The sequence below is a fragment of the Gymnogyps californianus genome, chromosome 1 (assembly GCF_018139145.2).
Source record: "Gymnogyps californianus isolate 813 chromosome 1, ASM1813914v2, whole genome shotgun sequence".
NCBI lineage: Eukaryota > Metazoa > Chordata > Aves > Accipitriformes > Cathartidae > Gymnogyps > Gymnogyps californianus.
Window position 1 is genome coordinate 174,948,132 of NC_059471.1, and position 24,838 is coordinate 174,972,969.

At 40.2% G+C, this 24,838-nt stretch overlaps 1 protein-coding gene across 1 annotated transcript in view; it reads right to left on the bottom strand.

Moving 5' to 3' along the window:
- Positions 1–6,861: 6,861 nt before the first annotated feature.
- Positions 6,862–24,838, bottom strand: part of SYT1 (synaptotagmin 1) — a 375,273-nt gene continuing 357,296 nt past the window's right edge. Inside the window, exons 10-11 of the mRNA XM_050892070.1 lie at positions 12,726–12,859; positions 6,862–7,924 (exon numbers count right to left, since the gene is read on the bottom strand). Coding sequence (XP_050748027.1) covers positions 7,718–7,924; positions 12,726–12,859 — 341 coding nt within the window. The 3' untranslated portion in view covers positions 6,862–7,717. The remainder of the gene's footprint in view (positions 7,925–12,725; positions 12,860–24,838) is intronic.

Consider the following 24,838-nt stretch of genomic DNA (forward strand, 5'->3'; position numbering starts at 1 on the left):
CCTGATCTGCAAGTGATTTCTTTTTCCTCCTGCATTTTTTCCCAGTTTATTCCTCTGTGTTATCTGTACTTTAGAAAATGTCAGCTGGAGAAGCTTGCTTGCTTTTTTGCTTGCTGTTGTTGCATTACTAATTACTGCAGATTTAATTATGGTCACGGTGCTCAAACCTTTCAGGCAGCTATTTGTTTGTGTTAAATCTAAGGAGCGAGAGCATTAACCAATTCTCCTCATGACTGGGCTGGAGTGGGAGACGTAATTCTTTCTGTGGGGGAAAAAAAAGACTCTCTTCGGAAGCATGGAGCAAAGCAACAATGATAACCTGAATCTTCTCAGGTTTTTATTCTGGAGACCTGGAAGGCTCAAACACAGGACAGTATGTGGCCTAGGTAGGAATCATCTTCGCTCTGGTACAAATCTGTAGCTAGATACTTTTTCTCTAGTATGGTAGAAGTCGGTAGCTAGGATACATATTTATTCATTTGCCCCACATTTATTTTTCTGTTCATTTATATAATCTCCATAAATGTCTTATGTTTCCCTCAAGATTGGCTCTTTTTAGATTTACTTTTCACAACTTCTTCCTGCCAAGGACTCGCTTGATTCCTTTTTATACCCTGTATTTGAGCTACAAAGACTTACCTGATTCAGCTGCCATGGAGAGCTTTTTACTCTATACCAGATCATATGACAGCTTTTAACGGGGTAGTATTTTCCAGTTTTCCAACAGGTATTTTTCAAGGTTTAGTTTGATCTTTGAAAAGCACTTTGAGGTATTTGCACAGAGGGTGCTGTATGTCAGTGGCAGTAGTCCCTGTAATGGAGAAATGCCCTTACTGAAGTCAGGAAGCATCCTGGCATCTGTACACAGTGCTGTGCTGCGACACGTAGACATATTCTGTGGATGTGTGAAGTATGTCTACAACTAAACATATTCCAGATAACATATATGAAGTCTAAATATGTATATGAGGATAGTAATTTGAACATCCTTTGTGTACTCCCACTTCATCATAAGCTTTCATTATGTTCTTAGAGACTACCGAGAAGACAAATCTATTTTTCTGTCAGCAATTCCTGTACAAAAAAGAGGTTCTGCCTTCATTTTCCTTAATGGCTTGACCAGCTCTCCTATCTTCTCTTGTCATTTGAGATCATCTTTACAGACATTTTTGTACTACTGTTCACAAGTCTCTCCAGAATATTTGGGTGATCATTTGAGTTGAAGTGCTTGTCTGGGTACTTGATTCTCACTATATGAGATTAGAGATGGCCTCATAATTTAGATCTGTTCCAGCTGAAACAATTTTATGCCACAGATAAATTTTGTGAACTCATTCATCCGTTTTCTAGATCATTAATAAATACTCATCTGCAACAATGAACCTCCTAGCACCCCACCCTTAATCTTACACTATGTTGAAATTTGACCATTTAATCTTCATTTAATCCATGAAAAGGACTCTATCAGTCACTCTGATTACTTAATTTCCTTGATAGCCTCCTGTCAGGGCTTTTGTGTATCAATCAGTGTCAGATCACGGTGTATGGTTAGAGAGGAGTGAGTGAAACTCTAAGAAGTTTGATGAAGCAAGGAGTTAAAGCCAATTAAACAATTTAGCCACTTATTATTAACTTTGAAGAGTTGGCTTAGAAATTGTTAACTGAGTTAAACAATAGAGGCAACCTTGTATTTGAAAGAAAGAAAATATATGAAAGCCGTTTTGACTCTGTGAATGTCACAGAAACTATCATCTCCAAAAAATATCGGTTTAATAATATTGCCAGTTTCATGAAGAAAAAAACCATCCTGAGCGGGATGCAAGTTACTGAGCCTCAAAGTCTGTCTTTCACCAGGACGAGTGGATGATAATGTTTCTGACTAAGTGTGAAATAATTGACTTCAGCGTTGCATTGCAGGTTCCAACCTGTCAGGCTTTCAATCAGAATTTACAGCCAGAGATCCTCCTCCATGTGATGAATAGTCCAAGGGGAGAAGACAAATATAGCCTAAGCCCCATCTGGAACTCTTCAATGACAGATCCATGTCAGGGTTTTGGAACAACCTCTTGGTGCCAGTGGGCGCTGCTGCTTCTTAGGAAAGAGTAATGAAATCTTCTAGGCTAAGGTATGTGAATGTGGATACAATAAATACAAGGAGAGAACTGTCCCTGGGCTCTGGGAGAATGCGAGCAAAATTAGGGAGGTTTGTGCAGGATTGTGGGATAATCTTGATAAGCAGAGCGGAGAATATTTTGCCACTTTTGTGCATTGGTCTTTTGTTTATGAGAAAAACTGATGTCGGCTCTATTTGGTGTATAACATCAGTGCATCGCCTACTGTGTGCTTTCCTTGTTGTTAGTAATAAGAGAGTGTACAAAGATATGAAATGGTTGACTGAAATTAAATGTCAGCTGTCAAACTGATGAGACTGGTTCTGTCAGAAGATGAAACTCTTGTTTTGGTTTGGGTTTTTTTGGTCTAAATGGCTGTTCAAAATCTCAGTATGTTACTGCACAGTGCATGCATAGAACAAAAAGACTATGCTACCTGCCCCCTCCACCTTCACCCCAAAAGCCTGGAAGAACTGTCTTCACTTCCCCAACCTATTTGGCCTCTTCATAAGCTCCATTAAGGATGTCTAGATCATTCCCTAGTTTGTAGAACTTTTTTTATGTTGAATACAGCATAATCTTGAAATCAATCTCTTTGTATGGCTCTTGTGTTTGAAAATATTGCTGCAGGTGTCAGTCACAAAGCACCTCATAGAGTTAAAGTCTTCTCTGTACTAGTTTGTCACATACTTTTGGAACTACATTTTGGTGCAATATTAAAAGTATTCTGTGTATTGAATATAAAAAGATTTACTGCATATAAGGTAAATGTAGCTAAGACTGGGTAAAAGTTCTTGTGGTATGTATAGAAAACCCCTTTTCCATACTTTCTTTAATGCCTGGATGAACAACAGTGTCTGAACTGACACTGAAAATAGGGGCTGGACATGAATTTGGTAGATGTTATGTTCTGAAAAGCAAGGCACTATGTGTATAAGAAACTGAACTGACAGCCTGGAGTGAAAATGCTAATGCATAAATAAATAACGGAATTGACTGTTAGAGTAATCAGAAAATATAATGTTCTAATTCTTGCTTTGCATAACTAACAGGCAATTAACTTTCATTGACTCATGATGTGAAAAGTGATCGAGAGACGTAGATCCTTTGCTTTGGTAACAGTCTGTCAGTTGGGAAGAATGTTTTTCTTGACAGTTGATTAGGGGTTACATGAGCTGAATAAAATTGGTAATTTTTGCTGCTTTTCCCACTTAGTGTAACAGCTATTATATAAAGCATTTTTCCTTACATTAGTGGTAACGACTGGCTTTAACAGATCAGCCCTGTTGGAAGAACTGTTTTTGATTGACAAAGATGTCATTTTGGTATTCTCAAGATCTGCAAAAATGGCTAGTGCATATAGAACCTGGATCAAAGTATTTTTATTTATTGACTTCGATAGATTTGCGTCTGCTCTTAAGCAAACTGCTCCTCTTAGAGAAGTACGTGCTTGGTCTGATCGTGCAACAGCTTAGACGGCGAAGAAGGGAGCATCATCATCTCATATCTCCATTATGATGTGGTACCTGCCTGTATCTATAGGGATCTACATCGCACCACAGGAGTGTTACCTCAGCTCCTGCAGACCAAGCAGGCATCACCTCACAGCAGAGCTGTAAAGCCGCAGGCACAGACTCCAGTCATTCACAGTTTTGGAAGAGTAACTGCTCTCCAAATCATCAGGCCCACCAGGAGATGCTGCTCTTGCTCGCTGAGGGTGGCATCAGTCCATTTGGTGCTCATTGACACCACATGATGGGGAAAAAAAAAAAATAGCTGGGAGAAAAGAGGGCACTTTCTGAGCAGTGGGAATAGGGAAAAGGGCCAACCCTGAAAAATATTTACAATGAGCTCTAACACATAGTAAGGCCTCGTGTAACAATGGCTGTGGTTAAACTGGTGCATATCAGTAATTACCACAGTATGGTTCCTGAAAGGAATGGGCATATTTCTCTTGAGACTGGGGAAAAAGCAAGGCGGGGGGGGGGATTGCTGTGGAAAATGGTTACATAAAACAAACATGGCTACAGGTCTGGGGTTGTGGGGTTTTTTGGGGGGCTTTTTGTTGGTTTTTTTTTTGTTTGTTTGTTTTTGAGCTGTTTCTCTTCATAGGCTCAGGAACTTGAATTGTTTTATAGCACAATGTTTTTCAATCATTTTTCGTTTGTGGATTAACTTCCTCCCACACCTTCTCCCTCCCCCCATACAGTTTAAGCTCTTATTTAATGATCTTTAGTCTACAAAACACTTGATTTTATGGCCAGCTTAGAAGCAGCTCTTGAATGTAGGTTAAAATATACCATCTCTCTAAATGAAAGCTGCAACCACAGCTCTAACACAATTAGCTTGAAGAGTAACTGATGCATAAGTAACTACTTGGAGTTTTTATCATGGTACAGACACTACTCCATGTTTTGGTAGAGAATGATGTTTTTGGAGGTAAATTATCAGGCTCCTTGGGAAAACAGGGTAATAGTCCTTCATCTGCAATAGAGGTGGAGAATTCATCTGCTGGAGCACTGCTGGCTGTGACTGTCTTACAGCAGACCACACTGATGAAAGCAGCTTTTCACAGCCCCTCGAAAAGTGCTGTGCTATTACACTTGCGATACTTCAAAGTTTATGATTGTGCTAAAGTCCTAGAGTGAAATGTCTTTTCAAAATTTTAGATCAAAAGAGAAACACTAGAACATCAACAGGAAATAAAACATTTTTATTGAATATCTGTGTAATATGTATGTTATTTTAACGACAATTGGAAAACTCTACTGTGGGAAGTCACTACACAAAGTGAAACAAAATATAAACCACCTCATCAAAAATGAAGGTAAAATACGGCTAAAGTTGTCAGCTCGCGGGCCACGAGCGATATGGCAGGATAAAACACCCCAAACATTTCTACAAGATACAGAGAAAACCCACACAGAGAAACACTCAAGCAGGCAGTAAATATACACAAAGGCAACTAGGATCTTTCTACAGCATCAGATTCTAATACTTCACACAGCTTTGTCAGAAAGGTACATGTGGCTTCTTTGAGGATGAAAATGTCATCTTGGTCACATGGCAGGTTCAGTCTCTGAGAATCATTGTACCTTACAAACCAGTTCTACGGTGACGTTCAGTCTGGCAGTGTAGGAAGAGAAAGCATTAACAATACCTTAACACAATGAGTCAGTCCTGGCAGTTTGAACCTGCAGCTATCCTGAATGAACAACTGAAAGTTGGAGACCATGAAGCTCTTATGCTGGAAAGCTGACTCTCTACTTCTCCTCTTTGGTGGGGTTTGGTCCTTAAGGTTAAGATTTTAAAGTATTCCAGCTTGATGCTTTGCATGTATGCGCCTGTTTCTATCAGAAAATGTCTCGCTTGTGTTTTTTCCGTGTTTCATGTAAAAAAGAAAGAAAATGGGTCTTGCTATTCTCACTTTTGGAGGTGGGGAGAGATGCAGACTTTTATTCTCCTCCCACTTCTTTGCTGCTTCTTTTACCCTCAATGTACTGAAAACACTGGTGCTTGGCCATCGCTGCACTGACCTCTCAGACTGTCACACCTCTGCCAGAAGCAGAGCCTTGACGAAAGCTGTGGAATTTAGTTTTCAGTACACAGTGCTCTGATTACTTTCATCTTTGTTCTTTGTCTTCAATAATTTCAATTGATAAGAACATTGATGGTTAATTCTCATGCCTCCCTCCAAAAGGCATAGCTTTTCCACATTTCTGGGGTAGTCTGCATTGCTGAAAATAATGAACTCTTCAAAGCATTATAAATATATTCACAGCTTGGAAAGATAAGCGAGGGGCCTCAAAGGACGGTACATGAGATAGAAGTGATGCCCTAAATGACTTGATGAGATGGTACAAGCTGAGATGACATGCTGGCTAGCTGTAAGATGACTATATCTACAGTAAAGCGGCGGGGGGCGAGGGAGGTTGGAAATGTAGAGTATTGCACAGGGCTTGACAAAATGCTGCGTGGTCAACCCATTCAATATAGCATCCTTGTCCCCTGCATAGCTGTCCAGTTCTAAATTGGTCCGTAATAACTAGAACTGCTTGTGCTATGCGTTCCTTCGGCAGTGCAGTAGAAGGGAATGGCAGTATTATTACAATATCACTACGGAATAAATTGATTGCTATCCACTGAGAAAACTACATTTCTAAGCACACACGGCAGTCACAGTGATACACAGAGCAGTCTTTCAAGACTCTTATGGAATGACTAATAGCTTCATAATAGTGCCATTTACTACATAATAACATTGAAAACATTTAAAAACTCCTCCTGAAACGAGCATCTAGTATACAGAAGAGGTTGCTTCAGTTTTCTAGAACTTGTTCTTTGTTTTCACTTTTTTTTTAAAGGACAAATTAAAACTTAAGTATAAATAGTATATAAAAGGTCACTAGCTGTTCTCTTTTGGCTTACTTTGAAGTGCATTTAGAACTATGGCTAAATTTTGTCATCTTCTGATGGGATTACAATACTGTCTGTTTACCATGAAACTATTTTGTATAATAAACTCACACGGCTGTGTCTAAAAAATATTCTGCATTCCTTCTAATCTGAGCTAGTATAATAAAATATTTTGTTACAAAGTCTAATGTGCAAACTCATTATAATGTGAAATCGTGGATGGAATTCACAGTATGCAAATTTTGTATAAAGGTGATAACGGAGAGCTAATCTTGTTTTCATGGCAGCATTTCGCTACTGCTGCGTCTTCCCCCTCCCTTCCCCCCCTCCCTGCACAACCTCTGCAATGGTCTTACTTTGTATGTTAGATGAAATCGTTGCCTCCTATGGAACTGCTTCCTCAACTTTCAATCTAAAGCCATTTCAGTCTGTTATGTGTTTGCTTTGGAATATATACAAAAAAATTATATCCTGGCTTCTGGCTACATCTCCTTGAGGTCATCCATGGAGCTGCTCAGATCATACTAAGTAAGTTACCTGTGAAAGAAGTCTACCCAATTGGATTTGCCCCTCCAAGATTCACTGTGGACGCGTAGCGTGTTGTTAGGATGGTCCAGTTGAAAGCTCAGATTTAAGTTGTCCTTTAAGATGTCAGTGTAACACTACTAGTGCCTTACAAGTTGGAATTTTTTTTCTGGAATGCAGACGATACAATAGTTACCCTATAATATATTATCAGCTCTCCTATATCTCAGTCAATTTACATAATTTAAAATAGAACATCTTATTAAAAACATCTAGATATACACAGATTAGGAAACGCTTACAACATACAAATACACAAACTAGAAATAAATTCTCAGCATACTGGTGTATATATACAACTGTGTGATACAATAAATAATTTCTGTCATGCTCTATCTACACATCATATTGCTTAAAAGAAGAGTAGATCTGGGAGGGCAGTGGTGAAATGAAGCGCCTTTAGAGGGCTCTCTACATTTAAATTTGTGCAAATTAAAACGGGAATTTAAAAGTACAACTGATCTGTGTCAGGAACACATGGCTGGAAATGAAAGGACCCATATTACTGAGGTATTTACAGATACTGGCTAAAGAGCACTATGTGGGCAAATGCAGAAAGGCTTCTTCTTCTTCTTTTTCTTCTTCATAATTTAATTTAATTTAATTTACTTCTTGACTGCCAGCATGGCATCTACCTCCTCCTCGGGCTGTAAGGTGTGCCACTGTGCAATGGGCCGCCGGGGGTTGGCCAACATGTCTGACCAATGCCGCAGCTCCGCTCCGGTGCTGTTGTAGCCCACAAAGACTTTCCCAATGGCATCGTTCTTGCCAATCTTGTCATAGTCCAAAACAGTCACAACAATTTGCACTTTCTACAATGAGAGAGAGAAAGACCAGTGAGCATGACAGTAAGGGGAAGGTGGGCAAGGATGAATCTCGGGACAGACAACGACAATGGAGACTCCATGAAGGGGGTAAGCGTGTGACAGCCAGAGCAGGTTCACCCAGCGAGAAGCAAATTCAAACTTTTGTCTTTGCTTCTTGTGAGCCTTCCAAATAAAATTAAGTTCACAACCTCCCTGTTAACTTGAAACTTGCCCCTCTGCAGCAAAGAGCTTCATATGGGACTCAAGGCTGATTTTTTTCCTTTAACAGATTAACAACTTTTAGGATTTTTTGTTGTTGTTATTAAAGCCTTAGACTGCTAGAAGTCTGTAGGGCTACAATGGAGATCTTAAGGTAAACTAATTCAAAAGTAGTGCAATTTGGCACATCATTATTGTTTAAGTAAATAAGTTAGCAGCTAAAATTCAGAAACGGCTCTACTCCAAGTTAACTTTTGCAATGTGATACTCTATTCTGTTAATTGCTCTTCTGCTTCTAAACAACTCTTACCCATCCATCCAGCATGCTAATCAGTCATTTTCAGATAAATTCAGAAGATAGCCATTATGGTTACTATATCTCATCTGTGTGTGTGTGTGTGCATATGCACACATGTAAGTATGTGTCTATACTATATATAGTCTATATATTTATAAAGGAGTCTAGAAAACAGGCTGCATGCTCAGGGGAGTTGGAAAGAAGCATAAACCCCGCTGTCTTGGGGCTCTGACACACCGACGCTGCCTATGACTGAGCCAGTGTTGGAGTGCCACTTCTGCTGTAGGAACAGTGACCTCCGGCAAACAGGGTTAAACTATTGCCACAAAATCTGTGCGAGCCCATCTGTCACAGCTCATAGACAAATTTCCATTCGCTTAGACTGGGGCACACTGGGAGGTGATGTTCAAGCCAGGCATTTGTGTATGCATTTGCGTGCACATGCACACATTCCTCTCCTTCAGGTCATTAATATTTGTCGAAAGAGCACAAACAGCTATTCCTTCAGTGGAGTAGTGTTCTTCCCCAACAGCACCTAAGATGTTAAGAGCCTTGGGCTGATCTTACTAAATCGTAAATGCTTCTCCTTAGGGAGCTTTATTTTTAAAGATGAACATACAGTTCTTTTCCTGATTCCTTTCTGTCCCATGATAAATACACACAGCTCCTTATTACAGTGTGAGTTTCCTGAATTGGAGGAAGAAATACTCTGAAACACATTTCTTCCAGAAAAATCTTTTATTCTCAAGCATCAGGTTTTTAAATGTAAGGCTTTAAATATATGTACAATCATCTGGATTTCTTACTAGAATGATTAATTTCAGTGCTTGTAATAGGATTATCTTTTAAAAGTAACTGACCCTTTTAAGCATATCTGCAAGACCAGGCTCATGAGGTCTATTTTATAGAGTCCATTCCCTTACAAGATTGTACAATTCACTGAGCCAGAGAAAGAGATGATTCCAACAGGCACTAAAGTATTTATATAGTTGCTGATGACAAAAGTGTACATCAAACTCAAGACTCTCTCTCCCCAGAGTATTCACGATTAAAGGCAATATCCTGAAGCAAGTATTTCTAGATGCCAAAATGATGTTTTAGTGTTGCTGTTTGCAGTACACTCACTTTTAATGTTGATGGTACCTCCCCAAATGAACATTTATGTTTTAGATGTGTGGTACAATCACAGATACAAAAAAGTAAGCATGAGACTATTATTTTATGGTACGAAAAAAAGTTGCCTGCTGTACCTAGAAGCTTGGGGGCTAGTTACTATTGGATTTTTTTTTTTTTTTTTTTTTGGTTAATCATAAGACAACAATGATGAGCACTGTAAACAAAAGACCCTTTTTCTTGCTCTATAAAGATGTCAGAACAGCTAGCTCAGATGATTAACTCTGAGATGATTTTCACCTTGCGGTCTCTGGCTTAAACCTACAGAGAAATGTGAGCATCTCTTTGCCTTTGTACCATATATTAAAGAAACAGCTGCACTGCAAAACCCAAGAGGTGGTAGCAGAAAGCACCACCTCTGCTAATAAACACTTGGATTAGCAGTTTCCTCGGTGTGATTAAGCATTCTTTGGACTGAAAGGGCCTGGAGACGTTGCTACCTATGGAGGCAGTGTGTCTTGCACATGGCAAAACACATGCTTGATCTGCCTGTAGCAACAGGATTTGACTTCCCAGTGGTGTTCTCCCATTACTCTTAAAGAAATCACTTCCTTTCCCTTAAGACCCAGAATCCATAGCCACTATTAAATTGTTGAAAATGTTAATGTTTGGCCCATTTTAAATTACATAGATGTACTGCCATTGAGCTGCGTTCCCTCCATAAGCGCTCTTGTCTTCACTCTCCAACAATCAAGAAACTTGTATAACCATTATTTTTTATTTGACTGTGAAAGTTTGCTTAATGACTTTTACATGAATTATTACCCCAAAGTCACAGTGATTCTTACCATATTAAGTCTAAATAACATTTAAAATGTGTTTTTCTAATGATGAAATCACTTCAGTAACCATAATGAAATAACTTCTAAATATAGTCTTTTATAACTAACTCCAAAATATATTGGCATATGACCAAAGTCCATAATTACAGATTTTAAATTGAGGCTATATACTGAAGTAAATAGTTATAAAGTAATTCTAATAAACTTATAAAAAAAAAAAGGCAAAAAATTTAAAGAGCTAAACCACAATACTTTTTAAAGAGCCTATATCCATCTTACAAAATTTAGGATTAGAAGGCAAAATGGCCAAGTACTGACAGAATGCACCCAACCATGCCAAAGCTCAGATCTGATAACTTGGAGGTGCCCATTCCAGTTCCCCAGCCCTGTCCCTACTTGGAAATCAAAAGACGTTCGTTGCCTAAATTGCCAGAGAGGCTCGATTTGATTCATCTTTTTTTGCCTCTGGGTCTTTGATGCTTGTTACGAGATCTTTCACAAGCACACAGACCAGCTTTCATCAAAATCAACAGGAATTAGGCCCCACTGGATTTCTCACTTTTTGATTCCTAGAGTCTGTAGACACCTGTACATGCTGTGGGGCATGAAGAAACTCTAAATGGGCTAGTCATGCATCCAAGTCCCTATTCCTACTGCCTCACCTTGTCTAGTTTTATTATCTTTGTCGGTACCAGGTCAATAAAAACCAAGCACATAGCTTTAGTTGAAATGTAGGCCTTGGCTCCTGGGCGTCTCTCCAGTACAGCTGCTATCAAAATCCATGATGCAGAGTCTCAAAACCCTTACCATGCTCTAATCTCATCAAGAGGGGGCTCCCAATTTGGCCCAGGCCATTTAAACTTTTAAACTACAAGCAGCACGGCACCTAACTCATACCTAGACCTCTCTTACAAGCCACAAAATGATGTATTCCCAGACTATTTTAATTATGGTCATTCAAACTGGGAGTCCCCTGAAAGTACACTTTCTATACTCAGCTCCACCCAGAAAAGCTATTGTCTTGCTTAACATCTCCATGGTCACAGGGCTCTGTGGGCGGGTGGGAAGCCAGCATACAGTTCTTTTCTCTTCTGAGGATATTTACACCAATACATCTTCCCTGCCAATGAATACTCTAACAAACAAGTGAGCAAAATAATGAAATAGTTTAACACTAATGGTTAAGGCTTTAAAAAAATGGAGGAGGCCTGTACCAACTGATCTTTATGTGATTTACATTACCTAGATCAGACCATTCACTAAAGTCTCGCCCTTTCCAAGTGAACCACCCAACTAACAGGTGATCTTATGCTCTGTGGCCAACCATATACTTACTATTTATGCAGAAATGAGTGTTGCACTCCCAACACAAGCCATAGGCACAGGCAACAAGAGTACTTGCTTATGACATTGAAGATGATACAGGTTTAAATTCACTTAGGCAGGAGAGTGAATTGGATGCAGGTTTCCCACATGCCTCCTGAGATGGTTAAGAAGAGCTTATCTCTTGTGAGAAAAGGCTAGTTAACGTCAGAAGAAGTTAAATCTCACTCTCACGCATGAGAGATGATTTGCCTCCCAGTAGCCCAAAGAGTAACAGAGTCCCTGAAAAAAATGACATGATGCCTTGTCCTGGTATTTCCCACTGCTAATGTAGGTGACTTCCAGCTCACTGTGCTGACTTCTGAGGCCCCTAATTTTTGGCACTGAACTCTCCAGGAGCAGCACCTGGACAACTGCTGGAGCTCCCCTGAGGTGCCAAGAGAACAGGTACTGCAGTACTGACCCCTGAGATTCTCACACGTCTTTTTCCAAGGGATGTAGGAATCCCTGAAAAAGTTTTCATGGTGTGGTGAATAACTGAAAAAAACTTGTGATTAAATTATATGTTTTACTTAAGAGGGATGATGCAGTGCTTTCCACAAACAGGACCGATAAATGCATAGGGAACACAAATTTAACTGATGATGCCAATTTATTATTTCAAATAATTTGGGGAAAATTGCTATATATGCCTTTTCTTTTATCCCTATACTTTTTTGCTGGCACATTCCTTCGCTATCTCCTTGCGGATTTTTTTTTTTTTTCAGAATCCATTTCTGTTAACAGAAAATGTCAGTTATCCATTTCTCACTGATGAATCAAAGCTTCATAAGTACTGTGCATTTTATCATTTCCCTCTTGAAGCAGTCACACTCATCTAATGTGGCACAGGGCTGGCACCTAGGTGCTAATGAAGGCATGCACATGTGATAATTAACAAGATTCCTGTTAAATATTTATAAGGGCTGAGAGATGGAATGCAGAGGGAAGACAAAACACTGTTTGACATTACCTGAATTTGCTCGAATGGTACTTCAAAGCTGAAAGACTCGTTGTAGTAGGGATTCAGAGTGTTCTTTTTAATTGTAGTCTTTTTCTTCTTCAGCCTCTTACCGTTCTGCATCAGATGGATCTTCACATAGGGATCTAAGTAATCAAGAGAAGAAGCAGAGCTAAGAAAGGTAGTTCAGTGTGTTTTCTACAGATTTTAACCCCACACATTTAAGAGTTGATGAAAAAAAAAAAAGAAAAACCTTTAGCAACAAACAGCTTGTATTTAAACAAGTCTTAATTTCCATTATAGAAAAACTCCTGTACGATTGTGAAGTGTTCCTGATGGAAAAAGGTACAAAACATTTATTGCATTATCTCCTTAACGTTGCGAAGAGGGGGTAAATTCCCACCTAACTTTGTTCTGTAGCTCATTAGCCATCCTGGAAATGTTTTTACTTTAACATTACTTATTTACTGCAAACATTTCTTAGCAACGGGGCTGTGGAGTGGTTTTCCAAGAGCCTTGAGTGCTGCCGAATGCACGCACGGTGGGCACGGGGCTCGGGTGGCTGGCCGCTCTGCAACCGCCTGGCAACTCTTCACATCGCTCCTTGGGCAGGAGCTGCACCGCGGTTTTCCCGTCCTCTGACCTCCCCGGCGGGCTGCGACTGACACCGCGCAGTGTCCGTGGGTCTGGCGCATTGCCGGACTGCATGGCAGGAAGGGACTTTGCCCCTTAAATACCAGTCCTCCACCTTAGTGCTACATGCAGCGAGAGTAAGGTGCAGGCCACGGTATTTGTATAAATTATGAATTGGTTTTGCCACTCTCTATTGAATTCCCATTGTTATTTTGTACGACTTCTGGTGGCGAAGTAACAGAACCAATTTGGTACCTAATCAGGTATTCCTCGTGCAAGCAAAACTGTCATGGATGTTACCGCCGTGAAGTGGTATCTATCTCAGTGGTTATACTTTCAATGGAAATTTTGCCTGCTTAAAAGAATAGTGCTGTCAGTCCTTAATCTGTTACAGGAGCCATGTTCTTGTTTACAGAATCAACCAGCAAGTCTTCTTCCATGGTGGTGTTAATCAGCAGTCCCTTCACTGAGCTCAGTTATTATTTTGTTTAGGCCTACCATGAAGCACCATTTGAAGCATCTCAAGCTCATTCTTTCCAACAACCTGTATGGTACTGTCACCAAAATTTGGATAGGTACCTCTCTTGGCTTTAGGCAGCTGAACTGTGATGTAGGTCAAGGCAAGCCTTCCCTCTAGTGAGCTGGCAGGAGCTATACAAAGCGCCAGCCAGCCACAAGTCATCTGTGGCATAAATTAAGAGAGCCTGAATGCAAACTATGAAAGGAAAGGGCTTCTCCTTTCCCTCCTGAGAAAAGGATGGGGCTACAGAAGAAGAATGACAAATGAACACTGAAATTAAATATTATCACTATGAGCAAACCATGCTTTATGACTCTGCAATGAAATTCAGAGAATGTTCAGAATGTCTGAGGAGAGTAATTGCATTCTGCTACAGTCAAAATATGCCTTACTGTGGAAGACCTAGGAATTCAGGACAGTTAAGTTACTAGAGTGACTTGATCACAGTCTACAGTACCTCTGAAGGGAGCATAATTTTGGTAGTGGACTCTTCAAGCCAGCAGACAAGGGTATAAGAAGATCCAATGGCCATGAGAAGAAACCAGACAAATTCTGACTTACAAATAGGCACGTACTTTAGTAGTAAGACTGAAACAGCTGGAATAGCTTCTCAGTGTTGGTGGTGAACTCTCTGTTACAGAGGGTTAAGATTCCTTCTCCCTCAAAAGACTCAAGTTCAAACAGAAATTAAATCTGGGTAGGTTTACGCTCGAGGCTAGACAGGGAATTGCAAAGGTTCCTTTTGGCTGCACAACGTATGAATTAAGGAGTATCATTGGAAGAGCAGAAATGCTAGCAAAAAGCCAACGGAGGTCTATTTCTTTTTGAATACTGAGCTCAGCATCACTGCATACAGGGTTTTGAAGGTGGAAAACAGGCAAATCTAGACTCCTTCAACATTAGTTGATACTTGAGAAAAGCTCATCTACCTCATTACTTTTGCTGAGCCTCCATGCTGGATGCACAATTTTTTTTAACATGAAAATGACCTTTCAGGTATAGCTAATATATAGTAAGAAAGTTCAGTAGTCAAGGAGCCAGTGGTAGAGTGTTAAGATATGGAAATGAGATAAAATGTGTTCAAATATAATTTGAATAACTAGAGTGAGCTGGGAGGCTAAACAGTATAGTAATACATTATTATTAAGGCGATTAGAACTGAAGAATTCTATTAAAATAAATGCAGTCGATATAAGCCAATCCTTTACTGACCTGTGCTTGTGCACAGACAATATACACAGATTTGATGATTATTCATATGCCCATAAGGAACTGCACAGTAATGATTTATATAGCGATGCACACATATTTCTCTCTCGATAAACTTTCCACATTTTGGAGAAAAATATTTTTAACCTAGAATTCACATGTATGTGAATGCTCGAGGCTACGTGTATGTTCACTTTAAATGATTTGCTTCTATTGACTTTCTAGATTTTCTATCTTCATGCTAGTATTAGAGCAAAATCTGATCCTGGATAACTCATGTCCATGGGACAAGGCCCAGAAGCTAGGTTTCTGTGGTTTCTTTTTCATGTCCTGATCAGCTTCTTCTGTTTGTCTGTCTGGGGATTTGTGTTAGGCTCAGTCAAATGCCAGTTGTTTAGTAGGAAAGATCTAAGTGGTACCAGATTGCCACTGTAGTGCAGAACTGTCAGTGGCAGAGGTCCCAAATGGAGCACAGAAGGGGGCATAACATGTGATGTAATATCCTCATTTTTTTTCATCTAAGGGTAAAAATGTCATGCTAATCCAAATACAAATTGAACGTCACCTAACTGAAATCATGTTCCTTCTTTTCTAGTTTCAGAGGAAAGTATTAAATAAGTTTACTCATCACATAAACACTTCAAATCAGAACAGGGTGTCCAGCTCAAGTAAGTGGATGGGCCATTAGAGATTTTAACTGAGTTTCTCCTCATTAGATTGTACATCCACTTCCTATTTCTTGAAGTATCCTGGTCTTACCTAGTTCTCCCCTCTCCTCATCCTTCTGTGTCTCTCATGTGAGCCCCTCCACCACTGCATTATCTTCAGTTACACTCTCCCATATCCCACGACATTATCCCTAACTCCCTCAACTCTCCAGTACTCTATTTGCTTGCGATCTACACAGACAACCTGACACCTAAGCTGAGACTTTTTTGTGACTTCATGAATAAATCTCTGAAAAAGACAGATTCTCTTCCACCAAATAACAGAAGCTGAACTGCTTGGAGTCAATTATTGGAAGAAGGGAGGATAATCAAAAGAAAGCAGAATCTCTGGGAAGTGCCAGTCTCCAGTGATTTTTCTGAGATAAGGTTTAGTGCTAATGGAAACATCTCTCTACTTGCAACATAACCACAGTGCTGGCACCATTACTCATGCTGAGTAATACTTTAATATGTAAATAGTCTCACTGAATAAGTGAGACTAGTAAGGATGACAGAACTGATATTACAGCCCAGCAATGATAAATTGTCTGTTAAGTGCATAGCCTGGGCATAAAGGGCAGAATTCTTTTGACCAAGTAGAAACGCCTACATCTGATGCCAATGAAAATAAATAAGCATTTTTCTTTATGTACTCTGGATAGTTACCTCATTCCAGTGTAAATATCTGTCTTTGGTCAAATAAATTGCACCCCAAAATATTTATTTCTCTCCACTGATACAAGACAGCCTATTCACTTTCATGTAAACAGTTACACTGAAGAAATTTCAGGTTAGAAGAGGTGAACATCACTCTGTTTTCTCCTCCGGTTTTATTCCTTTCAAGTAAACAGGGATTTAGATCCACATTACATCCACAGGTATCTGTGGATGGACCTTACCCATCTATCTGGAAGAAGGGATGTTGCATCCAGAGCACTACAGATGTCCCTCTGCTGAAGGGGACGGAATGGCTGTGTGTCCCTTGCTTAATAATTCATGTTAAGCAATGTGTGGGCTTAAATAAAAGTCTGCTATTTATTCCCTCATTAACGGTCTACCCATGAATGCTAAAAAGATGTAAAATTCATAACTAATTGTGCATTGTAGATTTTACAACAATGTCTCAAGGGAGGCTAGCTGAACAGCTTTTAAAGCACTGGGGGACCAGCTGACACATTTTGTTTTCCTGAAGTTTGTAGTAAGATGCCAATAGATTATTTAAAAGGTAATTGAAATGGTAGGTAATATCAGGTAAAGACTTCTGGAGTCATTTGGACCATGAGGCATATATATACAATTAGAACCCTCTTAAAATAATGACTAGTTCCTCATCATCATGTTGTAGACAAGATGCATTTCATTATTAGAGGTTTTACAAAAGCAAACTTTACAGCTGAAAAAAATACTACAACTCAAAAGACGAAAATCGTGGCTAATGGCAATATCTGAGGAAAAGGTGGAACTTGAGAATGACTGCTTGTCAGTGGATTTTAAGATGAAAAATTTGTTATGGGGATCAGTAGTCAATGAAAAATCTTTTTCCACCTAGGCAGGACAGGATTCAGCACACAAATTTCCAACTGTATGGGTCTTCAGCAGAAAAGTGTCAACAACGTACTCAGCTTGGGCTGGTTTTAGTACAATGGTTTATTGTGAACGCAAACATAAGGATGGTGCCCATCTTTGTTAAATATTTTTAAGGCTTCTGTAATCTAATCAAAATATGAAAAGAAAACACCTAGAAAATTGACAAATTTGAAAAACGCTACAGGGATAACACTGGAATAGATTCGGTGTGCAATTACAGTCCTGAGCCTGCGTGCAGGGGGAGCCTAACAGTTTAAAGAAAAAAATCCCACCCAGCTCTGTGCAGTGGGATCAGAGAAAACCCTCTACAAGCCTCAAGTAAGCCTAACACGATTAATAGGAAAAAAATTGAGCCCAAACAAACTAGTCATAGATACAACTGAATAAAGTTTCGTATCACAAAACACTGTAATAAGATGTTTTCAACTAAAATGTAGAAACCGAGAAGAAATACAGTGCCAGAATTGCCTCCAGCTGTATTTTTGTCTTCAAAATGTTCAGGATAACTGGGTGCTAATTAGCACGTTTTTCCCCATCAGAAGAAAATTTATGCCAAACCTGTGCCAAAGCACACATCACTGACATTTAGAGCAAAGGTGTCAGCAGACAGTAGAGTTTCCATTCCAGGAAGCAGAACGAATTCCTGAAGAGCTTGGAAATTGATCCAAGAAGTAAAGAAAATCAGGTTTGGAAATGCAGCCTTATAAATGGCTCTGAAGACGCAGTTAGGACAGAGGTGACTTGTAGGGTGGATCGTTAGTTCCGTGCTACAGAGCCATAATCACTCTCATCCTGCAACAGCGCAGCGGGGTGGAAAGCTGAGGAAAGGCCAGAGCCTTAGACCAGACCTGGAGCAGTGCTAGATTCAATATTGCACGCTTAACCTGTTCCTATTCTGTGCAAACACCCTTCAGACGAAGCTTTTTTGGCTTACAGGAGCGGGCAGCGGGGAGAACAGCAACTTTATACAGCAAACAACTTTATTTTCTATAGAGACTGTGCCAGGGATGAAAGCTGACAGCATCAGCAATACCAGCATGCTTGCTTCTGCCTTCGGAGAGCGACAGCAGCGGTTGCCAGAGCTGTGCTATGGAAAGCAGCAGGGCTTGGAGAGCAGAGCAAAACAGGATGAACTTTCCTGGGAGTTCCCACAGATTTGCTGATTTTTCCCAAGGATCATGGGACACGCTCCCTCCGTGGGCTTATAAACCCTTGTCTCCCGAGAGAGGGATGACTCACACGATGCCTGTGGCGTCCGGGCCATGGATAATTTGCCCTGACTTTTTTTCTTCTGTTTATTCATGTATGGATGAGAGGGGATAATTAAAGTCTCTGAAATAATGAGTTTAGAGTGATATTGTGCCTGGATTGTCTAAACTCGTATTTTTCAGATGAATGGAACGCTTCGAACGGGAAGCAAAGCCAGAGGGGGAAAATGTGTTATCTGGGGAAGAAACAATATCAGGTACAATTACTAAGAAGGAGTACAAGTGCTATGGCACATTCTAGATTGCATAAAAGTTATAGTTCATATTCATTGACACAAGCTGTTGGGCCTTCTACCTTCCTCCACAAATGAGCAAATTAAAGTTGGAACATTATTTTTAAGGAGCAGCTGAAGTCTCAAGGGAAATACTGGAAAACATTCTCATTAGAAACAATTCTCTTGGCATAAAATACAGAGTTTGTGTGTTTTTTCTTATCACATTTCCTTGAAAACAGGATTGTTGATTTCTTTTTTTAAAAGTTTATTTGCTACATAATGTCCAGTCCTCAGCTAATGCTCATATTTAGCTACTTGGGACCTCATCATAGTTTGCATAACCCCACTGGGCTGTAGATTACTTGATGTTATGGGCCAAATCTTTAGCTGCAGCCTGTACTTGATCAATACACAAGGGAAAGGTGGGTAGCAAAAGTATTGGCTGTAGATTCCTGCGTAGCGTCTATGCCAGTCCTGACCCTGGCAAAACACTTTTTAAAATCACTATAATAAGCTGGCTGAGGATTGAGTAGTGTGCCTGGGAGATTCTCCCAACACCACCCAGTAGCGTACTGGCCATGAATGGAGTTGAGAAATTGCAAGCAGCCCAGATGGGCTGCCAGAGTGGCCCTGATAGCTGCAAACAGTTTAATTAAAAAGACTCATATTACACTTGCTAACGTCTATCTATGGCCCATGGGTGGACTGCTCCAGATGCAGCACACACACGCACACAGAGTACACTGCCTATCAGGCCCTTTCTTGCTCCTATTATATGTCACAGTGTAACAAGTTAGATGACTTTGGATTACATATTTCCATCAGCATCTTTAAAAGAAGATGCTGTAAGACTGGATAATTTATAAATGAAAACATTTGTAACTTCATGCTCAATAACATTAGACAGATTCTCACAGGAATAATGGAGTCCAATAATCCATTTATAGTGGGGAAGAAGGGGTTGGTATTTATAAGAGCTAATGATAGCCTGCCTATAACAAAAAAAGTTAAACGGAGAGTGTAGCAAAGCAGTCTCAAAATAACAACTCTTCACTGTTTTGCAGTTAGATGAACATCAAGGTGCTATTGAAATGCTGAATTCAGAGAACCAGGGAGCCTCGGGAAGAAGGAGGTGCTGTAAAACCGACAGCGAGCCAACGATTCCCTCACCCGAGAATCCCAAACTGAGGTTGCTGAACACGTAGAGCTGACAGTGGAAACAGAAATGTTCACAGTGGCCTAAGGGCTATTCAGCCAGCTCTCGAGTCTGCAATTCCACCCACAGCGCTTCCAACTAGAACATAACAACAAATGTTACAGCGCCAGATGGGGAAAGTAGCAGAAAACTGAAAAAAAAAAGAAGCAGCCAAAACTCTTATTTAAAAACAGCACAAATTAGTGCTTATGAGCTTATGATTAAGTTTACTGCCAGAGCAAGGGCAGCTGATCTGTCTCTCTTGCATCCAAGCAGTTCATTTCAGCATAGTTACACACAGGCAAAACAAATAGTTTTATAAAGCGCAGCAAATGTGGGTTGAACCAACAGGAAAATGCACCTTGAGTTTTGGCTGTGGGTAAACACAGAATAGTCTTGTGGAAAAGCAAAGCAACTCAACCAAGCACTTTGTAAATGTGATTACATGGAAACCGTGAGCATCAAAGCAGTAAACCTTGCTCCCCTGTATTTGCACCAAAAGGGGAGGAACTGACTGCTCCTGAAGCTTGAATGTAGTTAGGAGGGGGAAAGACAGCATGGGATTTTAAAACTTTAACATACTAGAGAAGGGCACCTGCAATCTTAGATAACAAATAAAGAAATAAAAAAGCATATTGTTATATATCATGTTTGTATACAAAGAGAAAGAATACAATAGCAACTAAGATGAGGGAGGCATTAACATCAAATGGTGGAAAGGTATTAATTGGGGCTGCTGATACAGGCAGACTCTCCAGTACAGGAATTCAGACAGAAACCAAAGCAAACTGGCAATACTTCAGGCAGCAAATTCCAGCAGACTGCTGAGTTTGAATTTATGTAATGCCTTTTGATGACAGACAAAAAATTAATTGGATTTATATTTATTAAATTGGTGGTACTGAAAATACCAGAAGATAATAATAGAGGCTTAGAGAGATTCAAAATACTGTCCTCAAGTGAACTGGGGAGGAGAGAGGGGGGAATACACATTGACTGAGGAATAATGACAGGCAGAAGAGTGGAGAGAGAAGCAGAAGCACATAATATAGAAAAACCCAAACAACCCACGGTTAAAGAGCAGACCATGTGGGATGCTTTAGCAGAAAACAACAGGAGCTGGGTACATAATTATGTATATCGCACTGGACTATTAGTGAGTACCTTGAAGTCCTCCAGATCTGAGCTGGCTATCTAACAAGGCCATGCAGAGAGGGGTAACAATATTCGGGGAGGGGGGCAGAACTGCCCTACCACACTCTGAGGTACATGCTGCTGAGTGGAGGTCACAATTCAAAAATCAAGCTGAAAAAGCGAGCACGTGAGGAGCATCAGGGGGCAAAGGCTGGGGTTTGGAAGGGCCAGACTCCTGGGTGGAGAGCTGCCTCAACACGCCTGGAAAAAATGTGATGGAGAGGAATTACACTTCGCCTTTTCAAGTCTCCACTGTTTTCCTACAGCTGTGCCAGCTTACGGTTTTTTGGGTTTATCCATTTTGTTTTACAAAATAAAGCAATTAAACACTGGCTTTTTCTCTCCACCTCTCTTTTGCTGATAGCCAAGAGGTTAAGCTGCTGATTGCTGATTTAGGAAAAGTTCTTCAGACCTCTCCATTGGCTGAAGGGATCTGAGCCTGCATTTCCCACCTCTCGAGAGAGTGAGACAAGGTTAGAAGATATGAGAAACAGGTTCTCAGTCTGCTTTGCTGAGAAGAATGTTGTATTTTTTGTGCTCCTTTCAATCACTCAGTGAAGCGAAGGCTGGTGCCAGGTCTCCTTTCTTTGAGTGTCCTCGCCCACCTTGCCTGCGTGATCATCATCTTTGGGCCTCTGCTCCTGTGCATCTTTACTGCATATAGTTATTTGCCTGCATCCTGGATGATGGTGGAAAGGCACCTACTTTAGGAATCCCAGTAGGTGATGCTGCTGGGTGGTGGTGTGACTATCAAGATTTTAGGAGACTTGACTGAAAGAAACCCAGGGGGATTTACAAATTTTGGTTAGTTGAGAATTTCTATTTGCATGGCGACATTTCTCTGTGCTTCCAGGCTTAAATAGCTGGGATGACTGTCCTGAGGAAAATTACTGTGCCACACAGAGACAAGGGTGAGGACAGACATCCAAAAATAACTGGAAGGAAGCAAAAAACCCGCATTTCTTTCATGTAGTGAAAGGCTGTGCTCATAGAAAGAACTGACTGAAAGGAAGTAATGCCTTAAAGAAAGAAGTACAGATGATACCTATTCAAAAAGAATATTTTGCCATGGCCAAGCACTGAGACACCTTTACTTAGGACAAACGTTATGGAGACCGCGGTGCGGTAGGGAGCAACCTTCTTCGTCCATTTTCTTTCCCTGCAAACAGTTGACACATTTTTTTTCCCTTCATAAGCTACTGACTGATAACAAACATATTCCTCTTTTGGTTACTCCCCTCCCCACCCCAAACCCACCCATCACAAAACCCCACAAACCCAAACCCAGCAGCTGTGAGACAAAATAAGTCCTAATCTCAAGCTGCATTGAGGACAGATAGGAGTTCCAGTATTACTGGGTAATAAAGAAAACCACATTGGAGTGAGTGGCAGTATTCATTCAAAGGAATTACTCAACCCTGAAACACAGAGAAACTCTATTAAAAACAAAAACTGGTCTAACTAGTGTATTAGCAATTTACTGTAGCAAGAATATACATTTCGTGCTAGACTCTTCATGTCAACATTGCCACAGTAAGGTGTTATAGCTTGACTGCACATCAGCATGGTACTACTGTGCTGTGATTGTCTTTACATGGAAAAAAGCTAATATACCCTGCTTAAAGGTAATCTGCATCCTCTCCCACAGAGGGTTAGAAGCAGCACACTCAAAAGAAGACAAAGGCACTGATAAAGGCTGCCTCACATCAAAAACATTGAACTATCATATTGTTCACGCATGAGAGTTTTTTTCAAATGCAGCAAACCCAGTTATGACCATGTATTCCATACCCTCACAGTCCAAAATAATGTTAGGTGAGTCGGGAGGAGAAGCAAAAATAGAAAAGCAAAGCAGCAGGATGTTTTATCTACATATGATAGAAAGGGTAGGAAACACCCAGTTACCTTAGCTCATATAAATGAGTCACCAGAAAAATGCAAACCAATATACTGCAAAATAATTCTGATGTTTTTAATAAAAACCTATTGCTTCTACTTTATAAACTGCTTTTCTCATTCAGGTAAGCTTTCAGTCTTAGACAACGTGAAAGAGACATGTTTTTTGATTCAGATGATTAAACTAGAAATAGCACTGAGAGCTAATACTGCAGGAATGCTGCAGTACAGAAGGAATAAAAAAAATAGTCTTACAACATCAGTGCCTACCAGTAAAGCAGCCCGATCCGAACTCTTTACAGCTGAGAAACCAACACTAGTTATGCTTTATCAAGGTTGGTATTTATTTTAAGAGCATACCAAGACTTTCAAACTACATTTCATTCATCAATGCTGCATATAAAGGGAGTCCATCAGCATCCGGTTTTCAGTCTCAATTTGAAATAATACTCCTAGTACTTTTTCTACCTGAGAAGTTTATATTTGTATAAATATCAGTTCTCATTCTGTTTTCATTATTTTTCTACTAGATTTGAGCTTTAAGGAGAAAATGTAAATGGAAGGAGGGGGCTACATGATTGCAGTCTTGCTTTTAGCCTACAAAACATGCATTCAGAATTACTTGGAGAAAATACTTAACAGCTCTCTTTCTCCCCCTCTCTCCTGCTTCCCAACACATCCAGTGTCTGTTAAGCAGGATTTTGGAAAGTATTTTGGGTATTCATATAGGCTATTTATGGCACCTAATTTTAGTGTGATTCAGAGGATCAAAGTCATTACTGCCTCAACACATACACCACCAATCCCATATTGAAACCTAAAGCAACCCATGATGCAGTTGTTTATTTGTGCGTGTTTAGACACAGAGGCCATATGAAACCTTTCCCTACTCTCTGCTCAGAGCAAAGGCTAAGGACAAGCCCAGCTGATGTGCTTCCTGGTGGTGACGAGAAGACTCCTGGAATACTGCAAGGCAAGAACTGCATCTGCTCAGGGAGTGGAAGGGGCCATTCTGGATGGTGTTTCCCAATATTGTTGGGAAGACTGGCTTTGTTTTGGATTAAATTTAACCGCAGTAAGGAAAAGAAGATCAAAAGCAGATTTTCTTGGGATGGGCAACATCTTCATCTCAATCGCGGCACGAGAAGTTACAATGTAGGCTAAATTTATCAGCAGTTTCAACTGAGTTCAGCTAAGTTATATCTGTTTTTCAAAAATGACAGCTGAGTGAAAACCTGTTTTGCAGTATCACAAAAAAAATAGTTTTGAAAAGCCTGAGGGTCAGATTTTTAACTCGGGTACTTGCAGAGGAAGGGCTGGGAGGCTGCATGCCTGCTCGCATTCCTGTCAATTCCACATAATGAGAAGCAGTGACCTGAAACTTAAGGCAAATTTTTACTTAGACAAGAGTAACATCTAGATTATGCCCACTGAAGAGTTATGGAAGTGCTGAAGTGCTTGGTAGAACACACAATTTACCTTGTTTGTTTACCCCAGACAAGTTACAAAAAAAAACCAAGACCAGGAGGTATTTAAGGGCTAACATTCAAGGTGGACTAAAGAACAAGTGTTCAAGGCCAACAGCATCTGCAGTAAGAATGCTCTGCTGCCGAGAACATTAGTCCTGCTATAAGGCAAGAGGACGGACAACTTGACAAATGGCATCATTAGGTGAAAGATGGAAGTATTTCTGATAACACG